General features: G+C 49.1%; 1 protein-coding gene across 2 annotated transcripts; it reads left to right on the top strand.

Moving 5' to 3' along the window:
• Nucleotides 1-286: 286 nt before the first annotated feature.
• On the top strand, nucleotides 287-20,948 carry FOXP3 (forkhead box P3). Of its 2 annotated transcripts, none has more exons than XM_077329727.1 (10): nucleotides 287-405; nucleotides 12,252-12,387; nucleotides 13,381-13,503; nucleotides 14,520-14,622; nucleotides 14,953-15,088; nucleotides 16,485-16,563; nucleotides 16,882-17,056; nucleotides 18,417-18,493; nucleotides 19,681-19,782; nucleotides 20,501-20,948. In XM_077329727.1, the coding sequence occupies exons 2-10, from the start codon at nucleotides 12,268-12,270 to the stop codon at nucleotides 20,768-20,770; spliced, it is 1,185 nt and encodes a 394-aa protein (XP_077185842.1). In that variant the 5' UTR covers nucleotides 287-405; nucleotides 12,252-12,267; the 3' UTR covers nucleotides 20,771-20,948. The 2 variants fall into 2 exon arrangements, with proteins under 2 accessions (XP_077185842.1, XP_077185841.1); XM_077329726.1 differs by lacking the exon at nucleotides 287-405 and adding an exon at nucleotides 3,572-3,652.
• The last annotated feature ends 698 nt before the right edge of the window (nucleotides 20,949-21,646 follow it).

Raw genomic sequence — 21,646 nt, 5'->3', positions numbered from 1 at the left:
AAGAAATCAGGCCAGGAAAAGTGAAAGGTAGCAGGAAAGGAAGAAGGCCCACCAGGAGACGCAAGGATTCGATCCATAAACCCACATATCTCAGCCTGCAAGACCTGGGCAAGTTTGTTAAGCATATAATGTTTTGAAGGCCATTCATTCATAGAATTGCCACAGGCCAGATGTGACTTGACAGCATTTAAAGCACACAGAAAGTATTTGCACTGTGGCCAAACATGGTCATTTTATGTATTGCATTTTATTTATTGCTGCAGGGTAATCTCTGCTCTGATGGGCCTTGTGGACGAGGCATATGCCGGAGTAATGGGGCATCCGGAAGAGGCCAAGTCATCCAACTTTGGTTATCCGAGTACTCGGAAAACAATCCTCTTCCTGAAACAGAAAATCTCCTTACCGGTAAGAGACAGCAGCCATGTTGCTTCCGTTGACCTTCCTTCACGGCTACTTTCATTTTGAGCTCAAGATTGTCCAGGGAGAGTGGGGAATAGCCCACTCTTCTTATTGGGTTTTAAAACAGCTTGAAACCAGTCGCCAGAACTTTTCAGAACCAAGAGGAATGCGCTGAAGAAGTGCGTGCCCTCATGATGCCCAGAATTAAACTGGATTCAAACAATGCTCTGTGCAGTCATGTCTTCAGGAGCAGGGCCAAGGGGTGGTAGAAAAGCAGGCCACATCTTCGTGCATGATTTCAGCAAACGTTTGATCGAGGCGGTGATGAACGGTTTCGTTTTCGAACTGAGAGGCAGCTTGGGGAGGGGGTGGGTGGATGTTGGCTGCCAAGGCATTTGGTGCTAAAGTTGCTGTCTCTTGAAAGGAAGAATAATGTGGCATGGCCCCTGGAAACAGAACCGTCTTGATCTAGAGACAGAGCCCAAGGAATCAGCCTGTGTTCAAAGTTAATGGACAGAGGTGGAGCTTGGTGGCTTGGAGCAGGGATGGGGAACATCCAGGTGAACTCAGCGCACCTAAAGCAGGGTCCCCAACAAAGTCCCGCTGGGTACCACTCAGCCAGGATCTCAGGTCAAGGTCTTTCCTATCACCTCCTGCCTGGTTCTTTCAACTGGAGATGCTGCTGGGGATGGAACCTGGGACCTTCTGAGTTCCAATCAGATATTCTGCCACTGAGCCAGGGTCTCAGGCCAAGGTCTTTCCCATCCCCTCCTGCCTGGTCCTTTTGACTGGTGATGCCGGGGATTGAACCTGGGGCCTTCTGCCTGCCAAGCAGAGGCTCTGCCACTGAGCCAGGGTCCCAGGCCAAGGTCTTTCCCATACCCTCCTGCCTGGTCCTTTTAGCTGGAGATGCCGCTGGGGATTGAACCTGGGACCTTTTGCAGGCCAAGCAGAGGCTGGAGATGAACTGGAATTCCAGGGGATCCCCAGGCCCCACCTGGAGATTGGCATCCCTAGGCCATATGCTGGAATCAGCAAGTTTCATTTTGAACCCTTGGTAATGCCTTACAGGACTGGCATGGGTATTTTCCCCCCTAGTATCTACTTAGTTAAAAAGAACATATCTCCTCTCTGTTTTTAAGGAAAAGCAGACCACAGAGGCTGTTGCTGGATTAATTAATACAAAGAAGAAGCTCTAGGAATTGCTGGACTATTCCTGCCTCAATTCTTGTTAGGAGGCTGATGGTATTTGGCCTTCCTTTTAACTGGAGAACTGCTGGTGCTCGGAAATGAAGCCAGTGGATCAAGACTCACCGTCTTTTGAAAAGCAATAAGGCTGAATTTCCTGACTGACTCCCTCAAACAAGTGATCACTATGACAAATCTCATTTTCGGGGCTCTCTAATATTTCAGCTGTGGTCATTGCTACTAACTAGGATTATTCTTAACCTTCCAACCCCAAAAGAGGACATTTTAATCATTAAAAAGAAAAAACCAGAGGAAAAACACCCCAAAAGATGCCATCTAGCAACCATAGTGGATCCCTTTTAGAACCCTTTTGAGGGGCAGATTAATTAAAATTAGACTGTGAGGTATTCTCTCGACAACAACGTTCCCCCATCGTGATTAAAAATAGCGATTAAAATTATTCAAATTGTGAGGTGTGCTTACAATATTATTTCCCGATAACGGTTGCAAATGGCTCAGACAGTGAGGTATTCTCTTTGCAGGAAACTTTCCCTCATAGGGATGAAAAATCATTCAGTTTGTGAGCTATTTCGTTGGCAACAATGTTTCCCCAAAGTGATTTAAAAAATAATGATTAAAATTATTCACATTGTGAGGTGTGTTTGGAATATTATTTCCCCATAACCGCCCAGAGCTGTAGGGAAGGACGGTATAAAAATCTAAACAAACAAATAAATAAAGATTGCAAATGGCTCAGATTGTCAGGTATTCTCTTTGCAAGAACCTTTCTCTCACAGGGATTACAAATTATTTGGATTGTGAGGTATTTCGTTGTCAACAATGTTTCTCCAAAGCGATTAAAAATAATTATTAAAAATTATTCAGATTGTGAGGTGTGTTTACGATATTATTTCCCCATAACCGCCCAGAGCCGTAGGGAAGGGCGATATAAAAACCCAAATAAATAAATAAATAACAACTGCAAATGGATCAGTTTGTGAGGCATTCTGTTTGCAAGAACCTTTCTCTCACAGAAATTAAAAATTATTCAGTTTGTGAGGTATTTCATTGGCAACAATGTTTCCCCAAAATGATTGCAAAATAATGATTAAAAATTATTCAGGTTGTGAGGTGTGTTTACAATATTATTTCCCCATATCATCCAGAGCCGTAGGGAAGGGCGATATAAAAAACCAAATAAATAAATAAATAAATAAATAAATAAATAAATAAATAAATAAATAAATAAATAAATAAATAAATAAATAAATAAATAAATAAATATTGCAAATGGATTGGTTTGTGAGGCATTCTCTTTGCAAGAACCTTTCTCTCACAGGGATTAAAAATTATTCAGTTTGTGAGGTATTCCATTGGCAACAATCTTTCCGTCTTGAAAAAATAATGATTAAAAATTATTCAAATTGTGAGGTGTGTTTACAATATTATTTCCCCCGTAATGATTACGAATTACTCAGTGTGGCAATTCTTTTTCTCTCAGGGATGAAACATTACTCAGCTTGTGAGGCATTCTGTGGGCAACAATGTTTTCCCCATAGCGATTAAAAAATTATTCAAACGGCGAGGTCTTTGGACAATAATATTTCTCCATAATGGTGAAAAATTATTCCAATTGTTCTTTTCTTCACCATCCCCTTCCCTCGCAGGGATTAAAAATGATTCCAGTTGGGAGCTATTCTCTTGCCTCATAATTGCCTGTCGATGGCGTAAATCCTAAAAAACATGCACCACCCCAGATATCTACATTTCTGCAGTTCAACATCAAAATCTCAGTTCCGTGGTATACCCTTTTTTTGTTCTCACAAAAGAGGAAAATCGTGTGATTTTTGTGCAAAAGGGCAAACTGAATTTTTGGGGGTTTAAATTTCATATTTTCCATTTAGTCAGAAAGGGGAGAGAGAGAGAGAGAGAAAAAACCCTTGCGGGTAAGCAAAATAGATGGCGCGGTAGCTTCCTACCGCTATATAAACACTGCCTTGTTTTTGAGGATTCGTCACTTTTTATCCATCGGTTGACCTCCTCTGATCTCAAAAGCCCCCAGGCGGTAAGTTCAGGTTACCAGATGTCCTCTTCTTGGAGGACATGTCCTTGTATTTTTTGGTGTCTGTCCTATTTGGCGTTCTTTAAAAAAAAAAAAACTGATGAAAATCTCCTCTTTTGAGGTTGGAAGCTTAATCTTAGCTCGTAACAATGGTCACCATTTAGTAAGAGGAGCTTTGAAAATGAGATTTATTGCAGTGATAGCTTATTTGATTCAACATAACTGTTTTTTGACTTGGAAAGGGGTGAAAAGCCATAAGCGGAGCAAAGAATGCTGATTCTTGTTCAAAATATCGGCCAACGTTCAAGTGTCAAGGTTATAAGGCAATGAGGTAGGAGTCTGGGTGGTTGCTAGATCTTGAGCATGAGTGAATACATGTCCAAATTTTGTCCGTTGTTCCTTAACGTTAATCGAGAGTCACCCATTTGGCCTACAGGTGCTGTGTCTCATAACTTCAGGTAATACATTCCAGTTGTCCAACCATGTTGTACAAACATGACTCTTGAGCTGCCATAAATACAAAAATTTCATGGGCTACAACCCACCTTCCCAAAATGCAGTTAGAAGCGGGCACTGGTTCATGAAAGCTTATTTTGGAATAAAATCGGGTTAGGTCTTTAAAGCACCACAAGAACGCTGTTGATTAACTTGAAAAGTTCGGATTCTCTGCAGAGGCCCACCTCTCTTCCTCCATCGCCGGAGTGACTTTGAATAGAGACCGCTGTTGAGATCTGTAATTTATTTTTTTCTGGGCGACGGGTTTTGATATTTGTGCTTTTGTTTCCCCTTGACTGTTTACGCACTGGGATCTTCACTGCCCCAGCTCCCGTGCAGGAGCACAAATTGGGGGCAGATGATGCGCATGGGGCCAAATGCTCTCCATGTGGGTGCAGGAAGAGGTGGGGCAACCTGCTATGACTAAAACTCCAGCTTGCAGCCCAGCATGAAACCTCCAGTGCGTAAATGGTCCTTGTGGCACATTTTACAATTAAACTGGTTCACGTTTTCATGATTAGCACCACACGCTAACGCATAGAAGGTTTTTAAACTATGGCTATGTATTTCCTACATAGCTGGTGGAAATCTAATTTGTAATTCTGGTGCGGTTGCTTACTCTTTCCTTTTAATGAATCTCTGAATATTGTGGAACTAGACATTCGTGGAACCCTGGGAAATACATGGATTGGTGGCATATAAATGTGAAATTGTGGGCTTTCCAGGTGGAAGAGAATGGACAGCTACCAGAATGCCTAAAACTTTTCAATACCTGATTATGATTAAGAAATGTGTTTATTATTCCCCTGATAGTTGTAGGAAAGCACACAGTTGTAAAATTCAGAATAAGCAAAATATGTCCTGGAACTTTAGAAGCGATTTGGTTTACTGTGGTTCTCCCTTTGCTTAAACTCTGAGAGACACACAAGGAATAATAGATTTTGAGGACAGCCCTGCTAATCGGCAGAAAAACAGCTAGATTCGAGCAGCGCCTTAAAGACCTAAGTTTTTCAGGGTTATAAACGTTGTCTCTCAGAAGTTTCTACCCTAAAATCTTGTTGGTTCTCTGGGTATTCCAGACAAGAAATCATGTTTTGGTTTCTACGAATTAACCAACCACTCTTGAATAAATCAAACACAGACTACCTAATATAAGGCTGTTTTAGGACAATACTAAAATTCGTGTTCCTCTATCAAATAAAACAGAGGGAAGAAAGCCACTAAAAAAGAGAATGTTTGTTTGCTTCCACATAGAACTGTCGCAATTTAGTGGCCATTGCACAGTATTTAGCCATCTTCTTTACGGTGACATTCCCTTCCCATAAGAGAAGCTTATTTTGTTTTCTTGCTCAGTAATGGCAAATGCATCCTTGAACAAAGGCGATGTTATCTTAGAGTGGAGTGACGCATGAAGTGAGCATCTAAAGGGCACATGTTCCCAATGACTCCCTACACGGACAAAGCCTCTCGGTTCTTGGAATTTTCTTGAAACGACCCTCCGAGATGTTGTTGCTCTCTAGGGTGTCCCAGACAAATTGTTTTTGGTATCGATTTTATTAGGTTTCAGCTAACACGTAACAGAATGTCAGAGTGATCACCAACTTTCTGGGGCAATTAACATGGAATAATTGTATGAATTGTTAGCTAGAACCGCAATTTGCTTGGAAATGTTGGGGAACATACTTTGTTTAGAACGCATGGCTTTCTCAGGGGTTTAGAAAGCATGGCTAAACCATATATTAGACTTGTTGCGAATTTGTGTCAGTTGGCCTGGAGCACATTGTTCATAACTGGGCGATCTGTAAGTGAACCATCATGTTTTAGTCACCTGGTCTGCCAAAATACTTTCATTGTTCGCGTTCCGTCAACTTGCTATTGACTTATAGCAATCACGGGAACATGGCTTTCAAGACAAAAGATGTTTGGGGTGGTTTGGCTTTGCCTGCCTCTGCAAAGCAACCTGGAATTCCTTGGAGGTCTCCTGACCATGTCTCGCTTTGGAGATCTGAAGACATGGAGCTAGCTGGGCTATCAATGCCAGGGCAGAGACAAATAGCGGTGGTCTTCCATGGCCCGCCTCTGCGTCCAGCTTCATTGGTGGTCTCCCATCAAAGCACAAACCAGGGCCAGCCCTCCTTCCTTCTCTTCTGAGATCTGATCAGCTAGGGCTACTGCGGCTGTTCAAAGTTGCTGTGAAAGCGGAATTTCTAACCCTGCGGAAGCGGTCTCATGTTCAGTACGGGGAAAGAACTCGGTACACCCTACCACCCTTTTCCGGAACGCTGTCAGAAAAATGCGTCAGTGTTCCGAAACTTGTTGCATTGTGTTCCCCTAACTTATGGGAACGTTTGACACGCCTGGAACCACCAAGCCCCACTGATACGAAGAAACAAGGTGACGCTGAAGCTGCCCTTCACCTGGAAAATCCTAGGGGTCTAGTGGGTGCTACTGGGCTCAAATCTAGCTGTTCCACTGCAGACCAGGACCCTCTGAAACCTCTCCCCAAGATTTAGGTTCAAATCTAGTAGCACCTTAGAAACTAACGTTTTTTTTTTTAGTATGAACTTTGAGGAATCAAAGCTCCCTTCATTAAATACCTTGAGAAAGTTTATACCTTGGATATCTTGTTCGATTCTAAGTTGAGACTGGACTGTGGATGCAAACCCTCTTATACCAGTACCCTGACCATCAAGGATGTGCTCACAATATAGACAAGTAAACAGATTTCAAGCACATTTAGCTGTCAGGCCTGCCTTTCCAAGAGACTGTAGTTCCCTCAGGACTCTTAACAGATCTCTAGCCATCTATTTTCCAAGTGTGACCCCACCTGCGGATAGCTAAATCCGCAGATTGGGGCTACGCTTATCCCTAACAGATTCTTCTGCAAATTTAGGGGACCTCCTAGGTTTGCAGACAAATCTGAAATGTTGACGAGAATTATCAGTTCCCCTGCATTGAATAAAACATTGCCTGTGCAAGTGCAGGCAACACACTTATAATGCAGCAACTGGAGAAGGGCCCAGCCCTTGCTACGGTAGCAGGAGTAGCTGTAGCAGCAATAAAACCTAGAAGCTGTTGGTGGGCCTGGCCACAGTGGTGGAGCCCCTCCGGGCTCAGAGCAGCTCCCAGAAACCACTGCCACTGTGGCCGAGCTCCAAGGGAATTGTGCCAGATGGTGATATGGGGAATAGCATTCCCCTCTCCCCCGTAATTATTACAATTCCCACAGAACTGCAGCTCCTAAGGCTCTTTGAGAGAAATCCTGCCTCGCAGACTGGTCTGCAAGTCGATGCACATTGTGGGCACGTTTTTAGTTGTGCCAGGTCCTGTTAGAAAGACCGACCAAAGAAAAGGCAGTGAAACTAGAGAATAAAGTTTAGATCTATGGTATTGTATCTGCAAGCAGCAGAACAAGGCCTGGATTTATTATTCCCTGATTTCCATTGCGTAGACTAAAATCGGAGAGCGGCTGAGATTGGGAATCTGCCACGGCAACTTCCGCTGTATCAGGCATTCAGTAGGATCTCATATTTTCTCGACCAGATTCTACTCATCTTCAGGACCATCTGTGGGGATGCCTAAAAGGAAATTCCTGACGGTGCCCAATCCGGATGGATACTCCGTTTTTCCCAAATACACGCAATCTCATTCAATTTCAGTGCTGATTCCCTGTTTCCCCAAACCTTGTTGAACCTGTAGTTGTGTTTGAGATGTTGAGGTCAGGGAGTGTGCACCTGGGGTTGCGAGCTCTGGGTTAAGAAGTACCTGGAGAGTTTGGGGATGGAGTGGGGAGTGGGTGGGATACAGGGCGGGGAGGAATAGAATGCTTCATAGAATGCTATGCAGTCCACCCTCTAAAACTGCTTTTTTCTCCAGGGAAAATGACCTGTTATTCTGGGGGATTCCCAGCTCCCACCTAGAGGCTGGCATTCTTATGTGCACCCCATCCCAAATGGCTGTAGATCCCCGGGGTGCCCAAATGTTTTGAGCATGGGGGCGCTTTTAGAACTCTGAGGTAGCACAATGGGCACTGCCACAAAATGGCTGCCCAAGGAGGTGGAACTAGCCTCAAAATGGCTGCCACAGGAGGTGGAACTAGCCTCAAAATGGCTGCCATAGGAGGTGGAACTAGCCTCAAAATGGCTGCCGCAGGAGGTGGAACTAGCCTCAAAATGGCTGCCACAGGAGGTGGAACTAGCCTCAAAATGGCTGCCACAGGAGGTGGAACTAGCCTCAAAATGGCTGCCATAGGAGGTGGAACTAGCCTCAAAATGCCTGCCGCAGGAGGTGGAACTAGCCTCAAAATGGCTGCCACAGGAGGTGGAACTAGCCTCAAAATGGCTGCCATAGGAGGTGGAACTAGCCTCAAAATGGCTGCCGCAGGAGGTGGAACTAGCCTCAAAATGGCTACCACAGCTTACCTTCAGTCACCCAGCAAAGATCCTTTAGCTGAGGTAGCAGCTACGGTCTCTCAACTCTCCAGTGGCCATTCAGAAATCTTGCTGGGCAGAAGCCCCACCTGGCTCCACCCACACTGAGGCCCCAGGTGTAACCCCTGGTGATTAAAGTATGTCAAATAAGATAGCACATTTGAGTTACTGAAAACTTAACATTACAACCTACCCCTTCAGCAGGCCTTAAAAGTTTTCATGCTCTTTTTTAAAAGACGTATTTAGATCCATACCAATCTGCAGGTGTACAGCTTATTAGAAAAAGTGAGCAGTGACTCCCAAAGGCTCCTTCCCTGCCATAGCTTTTGATAGTCTTTAAGGTGCTTCCGGACTCTGGCTCTCTGGTCCCTGAAGAAGGGAGCAGTGACCCCTGAAGGCCCTTCCTCCGCTACAAATGTTGGTCTTTAAGGTGCTACATGACTCTCGCCCTCGATTAGACGTGAAGAACATGCTGCACAGTGGGGAAGTACTTCCAAAACACTTTTTGTCAACCACAGGAGAAGCGTTTGTAATCTGCCCCCATCCAGAAAGTGATCAGTAAAATTTATGGTAAACAAGGGAGTACACAACAACCTTGTGAGGTACGGAGGTACAGAAGCACTGATGAATCGAAAAGAGGGGGGCCACCTTTTCATAACCAAGTGCCCTTTGATGGTATAGCCTGAAAGAAGGGTGGAATATTTCCACTGACCACACACATACGGATGAGCATATTTCTTGTTCATTATCGCCCCTGGTTCCGCCAGCTCCTCAAATTAATGGAAAGGAGAACAACAGAATTGTGATTTGTCGCATATGTGGCATTCTGAATAGAAAAATAAGTACAAAACAGTAATGAAACAGGCAGAGGCCTTGCTTTGATAAGATGGCTTTGTCCATAAGTAAATCAAAATAAACTTTTCTTTTATAGTCAGAGATATTAGTCCTTGCCTGCCATCTAGTGGGCAATTGTAGAAGAAACAGGAAGTGAGGGACTGAATAGTTAGAGATGCCAACAAACGTTTTGGTGGGGTTTTCAATTCCAAGTTTGGAAATTCCTGGAGATTTTTTTTTGGGGGGGGGGGTCGGTTTGAGCCCGGGGAAGAGGGGGTCTTGAGGGGGATCTTGGCAAAGTGTAATGTCACAATCCACCCTTCAATGTAGCCATTTCCTCCAAGTGAATTTATGGATGCCAACTTCCAGGTTGGACCTGGGTATGCACTAGAATTACAACTCATCTCCAGATGGCAGACATAAGTTCTTTTGGAGAAAATGGATTCCCCAGGATCCAACCTGAAATCTCTAGGGATTTCCCAACCTGCAGTTGGTAACCTGGGCTATAAGCAAGACATGCTTATGCAGCAACAGCTGGTGTCAAACCACTAAAAAAAAAAAAAGGACATAGCAGTCCTCACCTCTTTGTGGGTTGTGGTCTGTCGGTCAGTCCGTCCATCCACTTACCTTACCTGTTTTCTGTGTATCTGACAAAGTGTGCATGCACACAAAAGCTTATAGCCAAAATTTTATTTATGCTTTATTTATTTATGCTGTGATTTATACCCCGCCACTCTCAATAATGTCACCTTGTGGGGGCTTACAATATAAAATTACACTTTGTTGTCCTTAAAGGTTGCCCCTGGAATTAATGTATCTTGGATCTAAACAAAAATAGAGTCCAAGAACACCTTGAAGACCAACAAAAGATTTATTTAAGGCGGGAACTTTCGAGTGCCTGCACTCTGTGCAGACACTCGAAAGCTCCCACCTTGAACAAATCTTTGTTAGTCTTCAAGGTGCTCTTGGGCTCTATTTTTGTTGTGCTACTTTGGACCAACATGGCGACCCACTTGAACCTCTCTCATATCTATCTCTCATCTCTCCATCATATCTCTCTATTTATCTATCTTTATCATCAGCATAATCAATCAGCAATCAATCATCTATCAATCTATCATCATCAGCCTTCTCAACCAACATTGTGTGAGCGAGTGAGCACTGGGGTAGTTGCTGTAGTTTGCAGAAAATATAGACATTGAGCCTGCTGTGGACTATAATTCCCAGCAGGCCTTGCAGGAAAAAGAAACCCCCCCACCCTCTTCTCTTCCTCTTTGCACGGATCTACTTCTCGGGGGAGGAGACAGAAGGGCCAATGGACCAGATTGCCTACAACTCCCAGAAAGCTGTGCGGATTGCTCAGCTTAACCCCGTCCTCTTTGGCTGTTTTTCAACCTAAAGTCCTGCTGGGCGCGGTGGAGGCTCTCCAGTGGGATCCAGGCGTGGGCTTTTGGAGCCAGACGCTGCCCGACTCCTTCGCAGGAAATGGCCCTTTGTCCCGTTTTCTCTGCAAAAGCCAAAGATGCCTTTGTTTTGCAAAGAGAAAGAAAAGTAGTCATGAGTTCGAGTCCAGCCACCCTTCCCGTCTCTGGTCCAGCACGCGAAAGGAGCCTTAGTCTGTCTTTCTTCCGTCCTCCCACCCTCCCCCATTTTATCCTCACAACAGCCCTGCAAGCGAGACTGCAGCTGGCCCATGATTATGCCACCCAGCAAGCTTCCATGGCTCAAGTGGGGATTCGAACCCAGGACTCGGATGCTACTCTGATCCTCTTAACCACTGAACACACAGACTCAGACACCCCACATCACAGGCTTATCCATGCTGCTGAATCCAGAAAAATATCCAGCACGGAAGCTGCAGGAGAGCCGCACTTTTAACAGTGCATACGGTTGCCAGCCTCCAGGTGCAGCCTGGAGATATCAGGGAATTACAACGGATTTTTAGGCAACCCTGTTGAGCTCCCTCCCTCCCTTCCTCAGGCTCAGATTCCCACGAATTCCCTAACCTGGAGTTGGCAATCGTATGCACTGTTAAAAGTGCAACTCTAATGGATCACGATGTGGTTTAAGCCCAGAATGGAATTGTGACTTGAGACGGGTTCCTTATACTATTAACGTAAATATGTAATTCTTTATTTGCTTTATTTACACTCTGAGAGAATCGTGAAGGGTGGTGTCCTCTAATCTGGAGAACCGGGTTTGATTCCCCACTCCTTCACATACAGCCAGACGGGTGACCTTGGGCCAGTCACAGTCCTGTTAGAGCTGTTCTCTCAGAGCTCTCTCTGCCTCACAGGGTGTCTGGTGTGGGGAGAAGAAAGGAAAGGTGTTTGTAAGCTGCTTTGGACTCTTTCGGGTGATGAAAAGTGGGGTATCAACCCCCCCCCCCAGCTCTACCTTTTAACCAGCTTGTGCACCATTTCTGTGTTAATTACTCGGCCAGCAGGGGTCTCAGTTGCTCCCAGCATCCCACAATTAAGGATACATCTGCCCATCGATCTCCAGATCTGACATATTTATTTCCTTCACTCTCTTTCCCCCCTGGAATTAAACCCAAACAAATGGGAACCATATAAACTAAGTTTGTTATTCCTATTTACTCCTTGAATCTGTTAAGCATCCTCCCTATACTGTTCACCCTCTATCTATCTGCATAGACCGCTAATTTCCATTTCAGCATATCTGAAGAAGTCTGTGTGAACACGAAAACTTATACCTTGAATAAAACGTTGTTGGACTTGGGCGGGGCGGGGGAATAAGTTCACAGGTTCACCTGGCCTTTGGGGATGACGCCGTTGCAGAAACCATGCAGGTCCGTGAACCTGGCCATGTTTTTATTCCAGACGTCCCCAGTTCCCAATGCCTGGCGCCAAGCCGTCCCCCTCGGTCACACCCAAGAACTTCTTGCAGTTCAGCCCGAAAGGAGGCACACAGAACCGTCCGACAGTGGTGATCCATGCTGCGCCAGCCAAGCAAGCAGTAAGGAAATGCTTCTTGACGTACAGAGGGATTCAGTTGTGGGGTTTGCTGCCAGAGGAATATGCAGCTTGAAAAGGGGATTAGACAGATTCCTGGAGGACCAGTCTATCAGTGGCTACTAGCCACGGCGTCTAAAGGGAACCTCCATGTTCAGAGGCAGTAGCCCACTGAGGTCCCAAACCCTGATCTCCCCTGGCTCCACCCCCAAATTTTCAACCTGGAGTTGACAACCATAGACTCTACCATGGGCATCCTTCCTCTAGTCCAGGGGTAGTCAAACTGCGGCCCTCCAGATGTCCATGGACTACAATTCCCAGGAGCCCCTGCCAGCTGGCAGGGGCTCCTGGGAATTGTAGTCCATGGACATCTGGAGGGCCGCAGTTTGACTACCCCTGCTCTAGTCTGTCACTCATGTTTATGTCCCATAATTTCTCAATGAGGCTGAGGTAGGGTAGTCAGCTCTCGGTTGGGAAGTACCTGGAAGTTTTGGGGGGTGGAGCCTAAGGAGTTTGGAAAAGGGAGGGACCTCCATGAATACAATGCCCTAACATCCCCCCTCCCAAGCAGCCATTCCCCCCCAGGAGAACGATCTCTGTTGCCTGGAGATGAGTTGGAATCCCAGGAGATCTCCAGGCACCTCCTGGAGGCTGGCAACCCTAAGATCAGACCTGGGTGTGCCATCCTCTCATTTTAACTCCGCAACAACCTTGTGAGGTAGGGTAGCCCAAGAGTTAATCAAACTTCCCACCCATTCAGTATAGGGGCCATATCACTGCATGTTATTAGTGCCTTGTCCCTCCGGACCACCCAGCGTCCCTTTAATTTTGGCCCCTTAATCTCTCACCCCTCCCCTAACAACACATCTCACCAATTTCTTTGGATTCTCAGGTTCTTAAAGGGCTAGGCCAAGCTGCCTCTTGGGAGCTTCCAAAGAAACCAGAGGCCCAGCCTCTTGTTTGCAAAACGACCCCGTTGTCTTCTGCTCCTCTGCAGGTCCACCCACGGCTGTCGCCGAGCCCACCCAGGGCCACACCGACGAGCTCCCGGGAGAAATCAGACGAGGCAGTGCTGATCCAACAGGTCTTACCAGGACCCCCGACTACTCCGAGAGTCAAGGCAAGTACATGAACCCATATGAGGGGCCGAGAGACTTGCTAGGTCTCCTGCAGTGGCAGAGAAGAAGAAGAAGAAGAGTTGGTTCTTATATGCCGCTTTTCTCTACCCGAAGGAGGCTCAAAGCGGCTTCCAATCACCTTCCCTTTCCTCTCCCCACAACAGACACCCTGTGAGGGAGGGCAGGCTGAGAGAGCCCTGAGATTACTGAAGAATTGGTTCTTATATGCCGCTTTTCCCTACCCGAAGGAGGCTCAAAGCGGCTTACAGTCGCCTTCCCATTCCTCACCAAAAGGGATCTACGGAGGGGGAAATGGGTGGAGACCATGGGTGTGAATGTCATGATGTCACTTCCTGCTCAGATTTCAGACGGGAGGTCACCGTGGCCACAGTGCCTTAGGAATTTCCCATTAGGAGGAATCCACCACAGAGCTCTGAGAGATTAGTAGGATGTTGTGGTCACTGGGTCGCCCCTTCTAGGCATTCAACAGGAAGTGACAACATGAGGTTTGTCATGCACTTCCTCCCCAGGCTGTGCCCTTGAAATGACCCCAGGGATTGCCAGTGGAGATCTGGCCTGTACCAAGTTACATTTCCTGGTTCCACGGGAAAGTTGGATGCTGATGGGGGTCGGAGAAATGACTTGGGATGCAATTCCAAGGCCCTCCTTTGGCTCCCCTTTCTGTGGCTAGACAGGTTGCAGCCTTCTTAGTGGTGACACTAAAACTTCCAAGGCACATTCATCTGTTAGGAAGGTGGGATCACTGAAGGAATGCCTAATCAACCCAAAAAGCTGCTACCTTCTGGCAGAAGACGACAACAAAACAGGGCAGGTGAATCTCCTGGGGGAGAACGTTCCAGAGCTTTGGCACCATAACCAAAAAGACCCTTTTCCATGGGTTGTCACACACCTAATCTCAGAAACTAGGGGCACTCAAAGCAGGCCCTTTGAAGGTTTATGAAAGGAGGCCGGTGGAGGCCATACAGATTTCTTGCTTTTCTTTAACACCGCATCTCAGGTCTCCCTGACAGACAGCAGTCGACTATCACCTCTCCTCGTCCCCTTCCATGGGGCATTCCGACTACCAGATGTCGAGGCGACTGGCACAGGCCTCTGCCACCGTAAGTAGAGAGTGGAGTGTCCCCAGTTTTATCCTTTGGGACTTTTCACGTTCTCATTTTCCTTGTTTGCTCAAGGGGGTGTGTGTCTGTGTTTCTGTCCTGGGGTGTTTTCCTCCCCCTAGTGGTCGATTCGATTCTACATTGCAGCATGTCCGACATAAAAACCAGCAGTTTAAACCGGAAGGGATCTATGCCAGACAGCAGCTCTGTTTGCCTGAAATGAAGTGAAGCTGAAACAGAGATTTCTGGGTTGAAATACCAGGTGAAGGAAATCCACAGGGATCCCTGACAAGTAGTTCCCTACCTGGTTCTCTGTCTTGTCTCTCTCAGTTCCAGGGGCGAACGCCGAGAGATGGGACTGGAGTCACGAGGCTGCTCTCCAGGCGCCCCACTCCCACGAGAGATCGCCAGGGAAGAAATTACCCACTGGCTCCATGTCCTGCGTCCCCTCCTTTCTCGGTAGAAGGTAAATTGATCTTGTCTACTGACACCTTGGCTGAAAACATAGTTTCTCGCACCGCCCGCAACCCTGTTGGATGTCTTACGAAATTAAATTGCAAGTAAAAGAAGAAGAGCTGGTATTTCATACTCTGCCTTTTACTTCTTGAAGGAATCTCAAAGCAGCTTACAATCGCCTATACTTCCTCTCCCCACAACAGATACCTTGTGAGGTAGTTTGGGCTGAGAGAGCCCTGAGAGAACTGCTGTGTGAGAACAGCTCTGAGAGAACTTTGACTGGCCCAAGGTCACCCAGCTGGCCACAGGTGGAGGAGGAGTGGGAGAATCAAACCCAGCCCCCCAGCTTAGAGGCTGCCGCTCTTAGCCACAGCACCAAGCTGGCCCTCAAAACTCTATACCAGCTCTCAGAGTTCAGCAGCTCTCCCTAAGCTTTCACCCAAGCCTGTTTTCCTGCTGCTTCCTCTTTAGTCTAAGGTAGGGGTCTCCTTGCTTTTTGAGCCTGTGGGCACATTTGGAATTTTGAGAAGGCTGCAGGACTTTTCGGTCCTGGTCCCTACCTGGTGGAATGAGCTCCCGGAGGAGCTGTGGGCCCTAAGGGAGCTGACGGCATTCTGCAGGGCCTGCAGCATGGAGCTCTTCCGCCAGGTCTATGGTTGAGGCAGGTGTGCTAAGGAAGAGCTATATAACCCCCCTCAGGATTCAAGATACAGCTATGCGGATGGCGGCCATGGGTTTCCATCTGCCCCCTTTTCCTTCCTTCCTCCTGGAGATTTTATCGGGGGGGGGGGGGGGATGCATTTGAGCTGGTGTAGCTGTTTTTCCACCATATGCATTTCATTTTTATTTCTTTTGATTGTAAATTATATCTCTGGTTTTAAGGGGAGGTTTAATTGGGCTTTTTATACAGACTTTGTAACCCGCCATGAGCCATTGGGTGTGGCGAGTAAGAACTTGAATAAATAATAATAAAAAGCAAAATGGCTTCTGCAGGAGGCGGAGCCAGCCACAAAATGGCAACCCCCTCCTAATTTCAGCCCCACAGTGAATGATTTTGTGCTGTGGGGGCAGCTGCTGCCAAAGCAACATTTGAAAAAACCCGTGCAGCCATTCAAATCTCCGAGATTCAAACAGAAGCCCTGCTGGGCAAAAATGCCACCTGGCCACACCTGCTTCTTAAAAACACTTGGTGCGTCAATCCATCTCTGCGTGAGTTTGCTCTTTGCCTCTGTCGCTGAGCCTGTCTCTAAAAATAGAGGGCCTGGGTTTTATTAGGAGCTCTCCAAGGGAGGACGGAGACTAGGGCCTGCGGCGGTAGACGGATGGGGGCTTGCTGGGTTTTCTGCCCCCACCGTAGTTGACGGAGAAAGGCTCATGGACTGAATCAGGCCTCTTGTGTTCCCCAGGGTGCCATGCCGGGAGCTCGCCATGTGCCGTCTTGAGCAGCGGATGCAGGAAGAACTGGTGTACCGCTTGGAAGAGCAGGTAAAGATGAGGCAGCGGCCGTTGGGGACAGCTGCAGAGCTGACCCGCTCTACCCAGGTCGAGCCCCGCATGGGGAATTGGATGCAGGCCGAGCAGCTATCTGGAAGAGGTGTGCTGGTTTGCTTCCACTGTGGCATCAGGTATAAGCAGGGCAGCATTGCTAAGACCTGAGTCTTCCCCAGAGATCAACAGGCTGAAGGCTAAGGGGCATGTGATGCAGTGGAATGTGCTCCCCAAATGTGCAGGGGGTTGGACTAGATGACCCTGGAGGTCCCTTCCAACTCTATGATTTTACAGTTTTCTCTCTTACCTCTCCAGCTGGCTCAAGAGCAGCGCAGACTGTATGTTATGCGGGTGGAACAGGCCCACAAGCCCCTCACGCAGCACCCCTACGCCCCAGAAGCCATCCTGTCGGGTCAGAGCAACAGGACGAGAAGCGAGGCTCCCACCCAGGGCCACGTCTCCCACAGGCATGGAGCCCTCGCCTGCACCGGTGAGTGGGAAAGACTGCGGCAGGGCATGGAGGCCTGAGGCCTGTTTGCCTCCCTGGCCTAGGAAACAGGTCTCCCCCAGAGGTCCCCAGCCTTCTGGAACGTGCCTGAAAAGCTAACACATTTCCCTGGATGATCAGTCAAAATACTGGACAGTTCAGGTCAATACCAGGCACTTGGCAGCCTTACACAGATGGAAAGCCCGTGGGGTATAACAGTTTAGGGGGTTGGGCCTGGGAGGGGCCACGGATCAATGTCAGAGCTCTGCTTGGCAGGCAGGAGGTCCCAGGTTCAATCCCTGGCATCTCCAGTGAGAAGGACCAGGCAGGAGGGGAGAGGAAAGACCTTGGCCTGAGACCCTGGCTCAGTGGCAGAGCCTCTGCTTGGCAGGCAGAAAGTCCCAGGTTCAATCCCCGGCATCTCCAGTTAGAAGGAGGCAGGAGGGGATGGGGAAGACCTTGGCCTGAGACCCTGGCTCAGTGGCAGAGCCTCTGCTTGGCGGGCAGAAGGTCCCAGGTTCAATCCCCGGCATCTCCAGTGAGAAGGACCAGGCAGGAGGGGAGAGGAAAGACCTTGGCCTGAGACCCTGGCTCAGTGGCAGAGCCTCTGCTTGGCAGGCAGAAAGTCCCAGGTTCAATCCCCGGCATCTCCAGTTAGAAGGAGGCAGGAGGGGATGGGGAAGACCTTGGCCTGAGACCCTGGCTCAGTGGCAGAGCCTCTGCTTGGCGGGCAGAAGGTCCCAGGTTCAATCCCCGGCATCTCCAGTTAGAAGGAGGCAGGAGGGGATGGGGAAGACCTTGGCCTGAGACCCTGGCTCAGTGTCAGAGCCTCTGCTTGGCAGGCAGAAGGTCCCAGGTTCAATCCCCGGCATCTCCAGTGAAAAGGACCAGGCAGGAGGGAATGGGAAAGACCTAGGCCTGAGACCCTGGCTCAGTGGCAGAGCCTCTGCTTGGCAGGCAGGAGGTCCCAGGTTCAATCCCCGGCATCTCCAGTTAGAAGGACCAGGCAGGAGGGGATGGGAAAGACCTTGGCCTGAGACCCTGGCTCAGTGGCAGAGCCTCTGCTTGGCAGGCAGAAGGTCCCAGGTTAAATCCCTGGCATCTCCAGTGAAAAGGACCAGGCAGGAGGGGATGGGAAAGACCTTGGCCTGAGACCCTGGCTCAGTGGCAGCTTGGCAGGCAGGAGGTCCCAGGTTCAATCCCCGGCATCTCCTGTGAAAAGGACCAGGCAAGAGGGGATGGGAAAGACCTCAGCCTGAGACCCTGGCTCAGTGGCAGAGCCCCTGCTTGGCAGGCAGAAGGTCGCAGGTTCAATCCCCGGCATCTCCATTGACATTTCTCTGCCCTATTTTCTTGGCTACAGAGAGAAACTCAGGTGTAGAATGGGACCGGTTCAGCATGACCCGTCCACCATATACATATGCGACCCTCATTAGTTGGGTAAGTTACAGGAAAAGAGTGCATGGAGGCATTTGTGCTGGGAGTATATCCTGCCATGGTGGCTGAGGGGAACCCTCAGAGGCACTAATCCTCTGAGTCCCAGAACCAAGAGGCAACATCAGGGGAAAGCCTCGGACTCTATGCCGTTATTGGTTGTCCAGAGGGACTGGTTGGCCTCTGTGTGAGACAGGACTAGATGAACCCACCCTGGCCTGACCCAGCAGGGCTCTCCTGAGGGTCTTCTCAGGAGAAGGCCTCAGCCTCTCTGCCCTGTGGCTGGCCCTCCAGAGGAACTGGCTGGCCCCTGGGTGAGACGGGAGGTAGGACTGGAGGGACCCTCCCTGGCCTGACCCAGCAGGGCTCTTCTGAGGGTCTTCTCAGGGGAAGGCCTCGGCCTCTCTGCCCTGTGTCTGGCCCTGCAGAGGGACTGGCTGGCCCCTGGGTGAGACGGGAGGCTGGGCTGGAGGGACCCTCCCTGGCCTGACCCAGCAGGGCTCTTCTGAGGGTCTTCTCAGGGGAAGGCCTCGGCCTCTCTGCCCTGTGGCTGGCCCTGCAGAGGGACTGGCTGGCCCCTGGGTGAGACGGGAGGCTGGGCTGGAGGGACCCTCCCTGGCCTGACCCAGCAGGGCTCTTCTGAGGGTCTTCTCAGGGGAAGGCCTCGGCCTCTCTGCCCTGTGGCTGGCCCTGCAGAGGGACTGGCTGGCCCCTGGGTGAGACGGGAGGCTGGGCTGGAGGGACCCTCCCTGGCCTGACCCAGCAGGGCTCTTCTGAGGGTCTTCTCAGGGGAAGGCCTCGGCCTCTCTGCCCTGTGGCTGGCCCTGCAGAGGAACTGGCTGGCCCCTGGGTGAGACGGGAGGCTGGACTGGAGGGACCCTCCCTGGCCTGACCCAGCAGGGCTCTCCTGAGGGTCTTCTCAGGGGAAGGCCTCAGCCTCTCTTCCCTCTGGCTGGCCCTGCAGAGGGACTGGCTGGCCCCTGGGTGAGACGGGAGGCTGGACTGGAGGGACCCTCCCTGGCCTGACCCAGCAGGGCTCTCCTGATGTTCCTATGAAGGCCTCGGCCTCTCTGTCCTGTTTTTGGCCATCCGGAGGAACTGGCTGGCCACTGTGAGGCAGGATGCCGGATTAGGTGGACCCTTGATCTGATCCAGAAGGAATCTTCCAATGTTCTGATACCTCTCATTTACAGGCCATACTAGGATCGCCTAAGAAACAGCTGAGCTTGAGTGAGATTTATCGCTGGTTCAGCAGGAACTTCAGCTACTACAGCTGTAACGTGCCAACCTGGAAGGTAAGGAGATCTCCACTTTGGTCTATGCCAAGAAGTTAGGGTCAGAGGAGGCAGCAAAGCAGACAGAAGAGCAGGATCTGAGATCAAGGGGAAACGAAAACTGTAGGAGAGAGAAAGAAACAAGGAAGAGGCGAGGAGACACCTTGGCTGCTTTAAAGGTCCCATTTTTGGTGGCCAAACCCCCCCAAAAATTTTGACTCTAAAACAAACCCTCAACATATTTCCACAGCAAGACGTGGTTGGCCGTTGCCTGCCTCTGCGTGGAAACCCTAGAGTTATTGAATGGTCTCCCATCCAAATGCTAAGCAAGGATGACCCTTCTTAGCTTCTGAGATCTAATGAGGTCCGGCTAGCCTGCCCTATCCCAGTCAAAGCAGAGACGAACAGATGGGGTTTGCCATTGCCTACCTCTGCGTAGCAACCCCAGTCTTCCCTGCAAGCACAAACTAGGGTCTAGCCTGCTTAGCTTCCGAGACCCAACTAGATCAGCCCAGGTTTCTAGCCCGGGACTCCGTGCCCCCCAGTTTATTTATTCCTAGAACTGCAGAACAGAACAAAACAAGCAATCTGTCGAACGAGATGCTGGGGAGCCACGCCTCCTGGACAAATGGGTGGAGAACAGGAAGCAAGATTCAGCCAACTGCAGAGAGGCCTTCTAGCCAAGTGGTTGCAAGGCCAGCATGCACGGCTCCCTCGGTGTCTTTCTCTCCCCCCACAGAACGCCATCCGACACAACCTCAGCCTGCACAAATGCTTTGTGCGCGTGGAGAACGTGAAGGGTGCCGTGTGGACCGTGGACGAGGTGGAGTACCGGAAGAAACGGAGCCAGCAGCGCTCCAGTTACCCACACCTGCTCCTGGGCAGAGAGGAAGCAGAAAGGGCTTTGGTGCCATGGGAGGGAAGAGGCCAAGCAGGAGCGGAAAGGAATGGCCACTGGCACCCGGAGCCCTCCCTGTTCCCTCCGGGGCTCTTGAACTGCAGGGGCTGATTCTGCCTTGGCCCAGGGGAAAAGGGCTCTGCGCCTCCCCCAAACCCTTATTGGCTTTCCCCTTGTACACACACCACACCACGGGCATCTGACTCTCCCTTGACAACTAGGAAGGAGCCCTGGAAAAGGGGTCGGGTTTGGACATGGGGAAAGAAGGGCTTCAAAGGCTAACCTTGTTGGTGGAGATTCAGGCCCAGTAACACCTTAGAAACAAACTGGATTTTTCTTTTGGGGGTGTGTTTGTGAGATTTCAAGGAAGGGCACATCGACTCTTGAAAGCCTATGCTTGCAAATTCTTGTGGGTCTCTCCGGTGCCGCTGGATTCGAATCTAAGCAAAAACGAAGCAGGTTTATTCTCCTGTTGTGCAGTTTTGCATTTATGTTCCCCCTGGGTCCTTCCTACAGTTGCGCCCACTTCCTGGCATTGTGAAGTAACAAACCAGAGTCAGACCTTAGTCTGGTAGCACCGCAGAGATTTGGGGGGCAGAAGTTCTTTTTGAGAGCCGAAGCTCGCTCTGTTAGATAACCATGAGGCTGAACATCCATTCGTCCTTGTATCCAGGCCAAAAGGTTCTTACAAGGATTATATATGAAGCTAAGGATCTTCATTCTCATCTGTACCTGACAAAGGGCACTTAGACTCTCAAAAACCCCGGAAATCTTGTTGGTTTTACCTTGACCTAGAATCATAGAATCATGGGAGTTAGAAGGGACCTCCTGGGTCATCTAGTCCAACCCCTCACTCTATGCAAGACACTCACAACCCTCTCGCTCATCCATTGTCACCTGCCAGCCCTTGAACCTTCACGGAATCAGCCTCTCCAGCCTCTTTTTAAAAATCTCCAAAGATGGAGAACCCACCACCTCCCAAGGAAG

Source organism: Paroedura picta, chromosome 3 (genome assembly GCF_049243985.1).
Source record: "Paroedura picta isolate Pp20150507F chromosome 3, Ppicta_v3.0, whole genome shotgun sequence".
In the NCBI taxonomy this organism is placed as follows: domain Eukaryota; kingdom Metazoa; phylum Chordata; class Lepidosauria; order Squamata; family Gekkonidae; genus Paroedura; species Paroedura picta.
This window is presented reverse-complemented; position numbering and strand designations above follow the sequence as displayed.

Bases quoted from the DNA above. Each gene is read 5' to 3' on its own strand.
- FOXP3 (XM_077329727.1), top strand. From the start codon at position 12,268: ATGCCTGGCGCCAAGCCGTCCCCCTCGGTCACACCCAAGAACTTCTTG. The intron at 16,564-16,881 runs GTAAAGATGAGG...TTACCTCTCCAG, and splicing joins TGTACCGCTTGGAAGAGCAG to CTGGCTCAAGAGCAGCGCAG. The intron at 19,783-20,500 runs GTAAGGAGATCT...CTCCCCCCACAG, and splicing joins GTAACGTGCCAACCTGGAAG to AACGCCATCCGACACAACCT.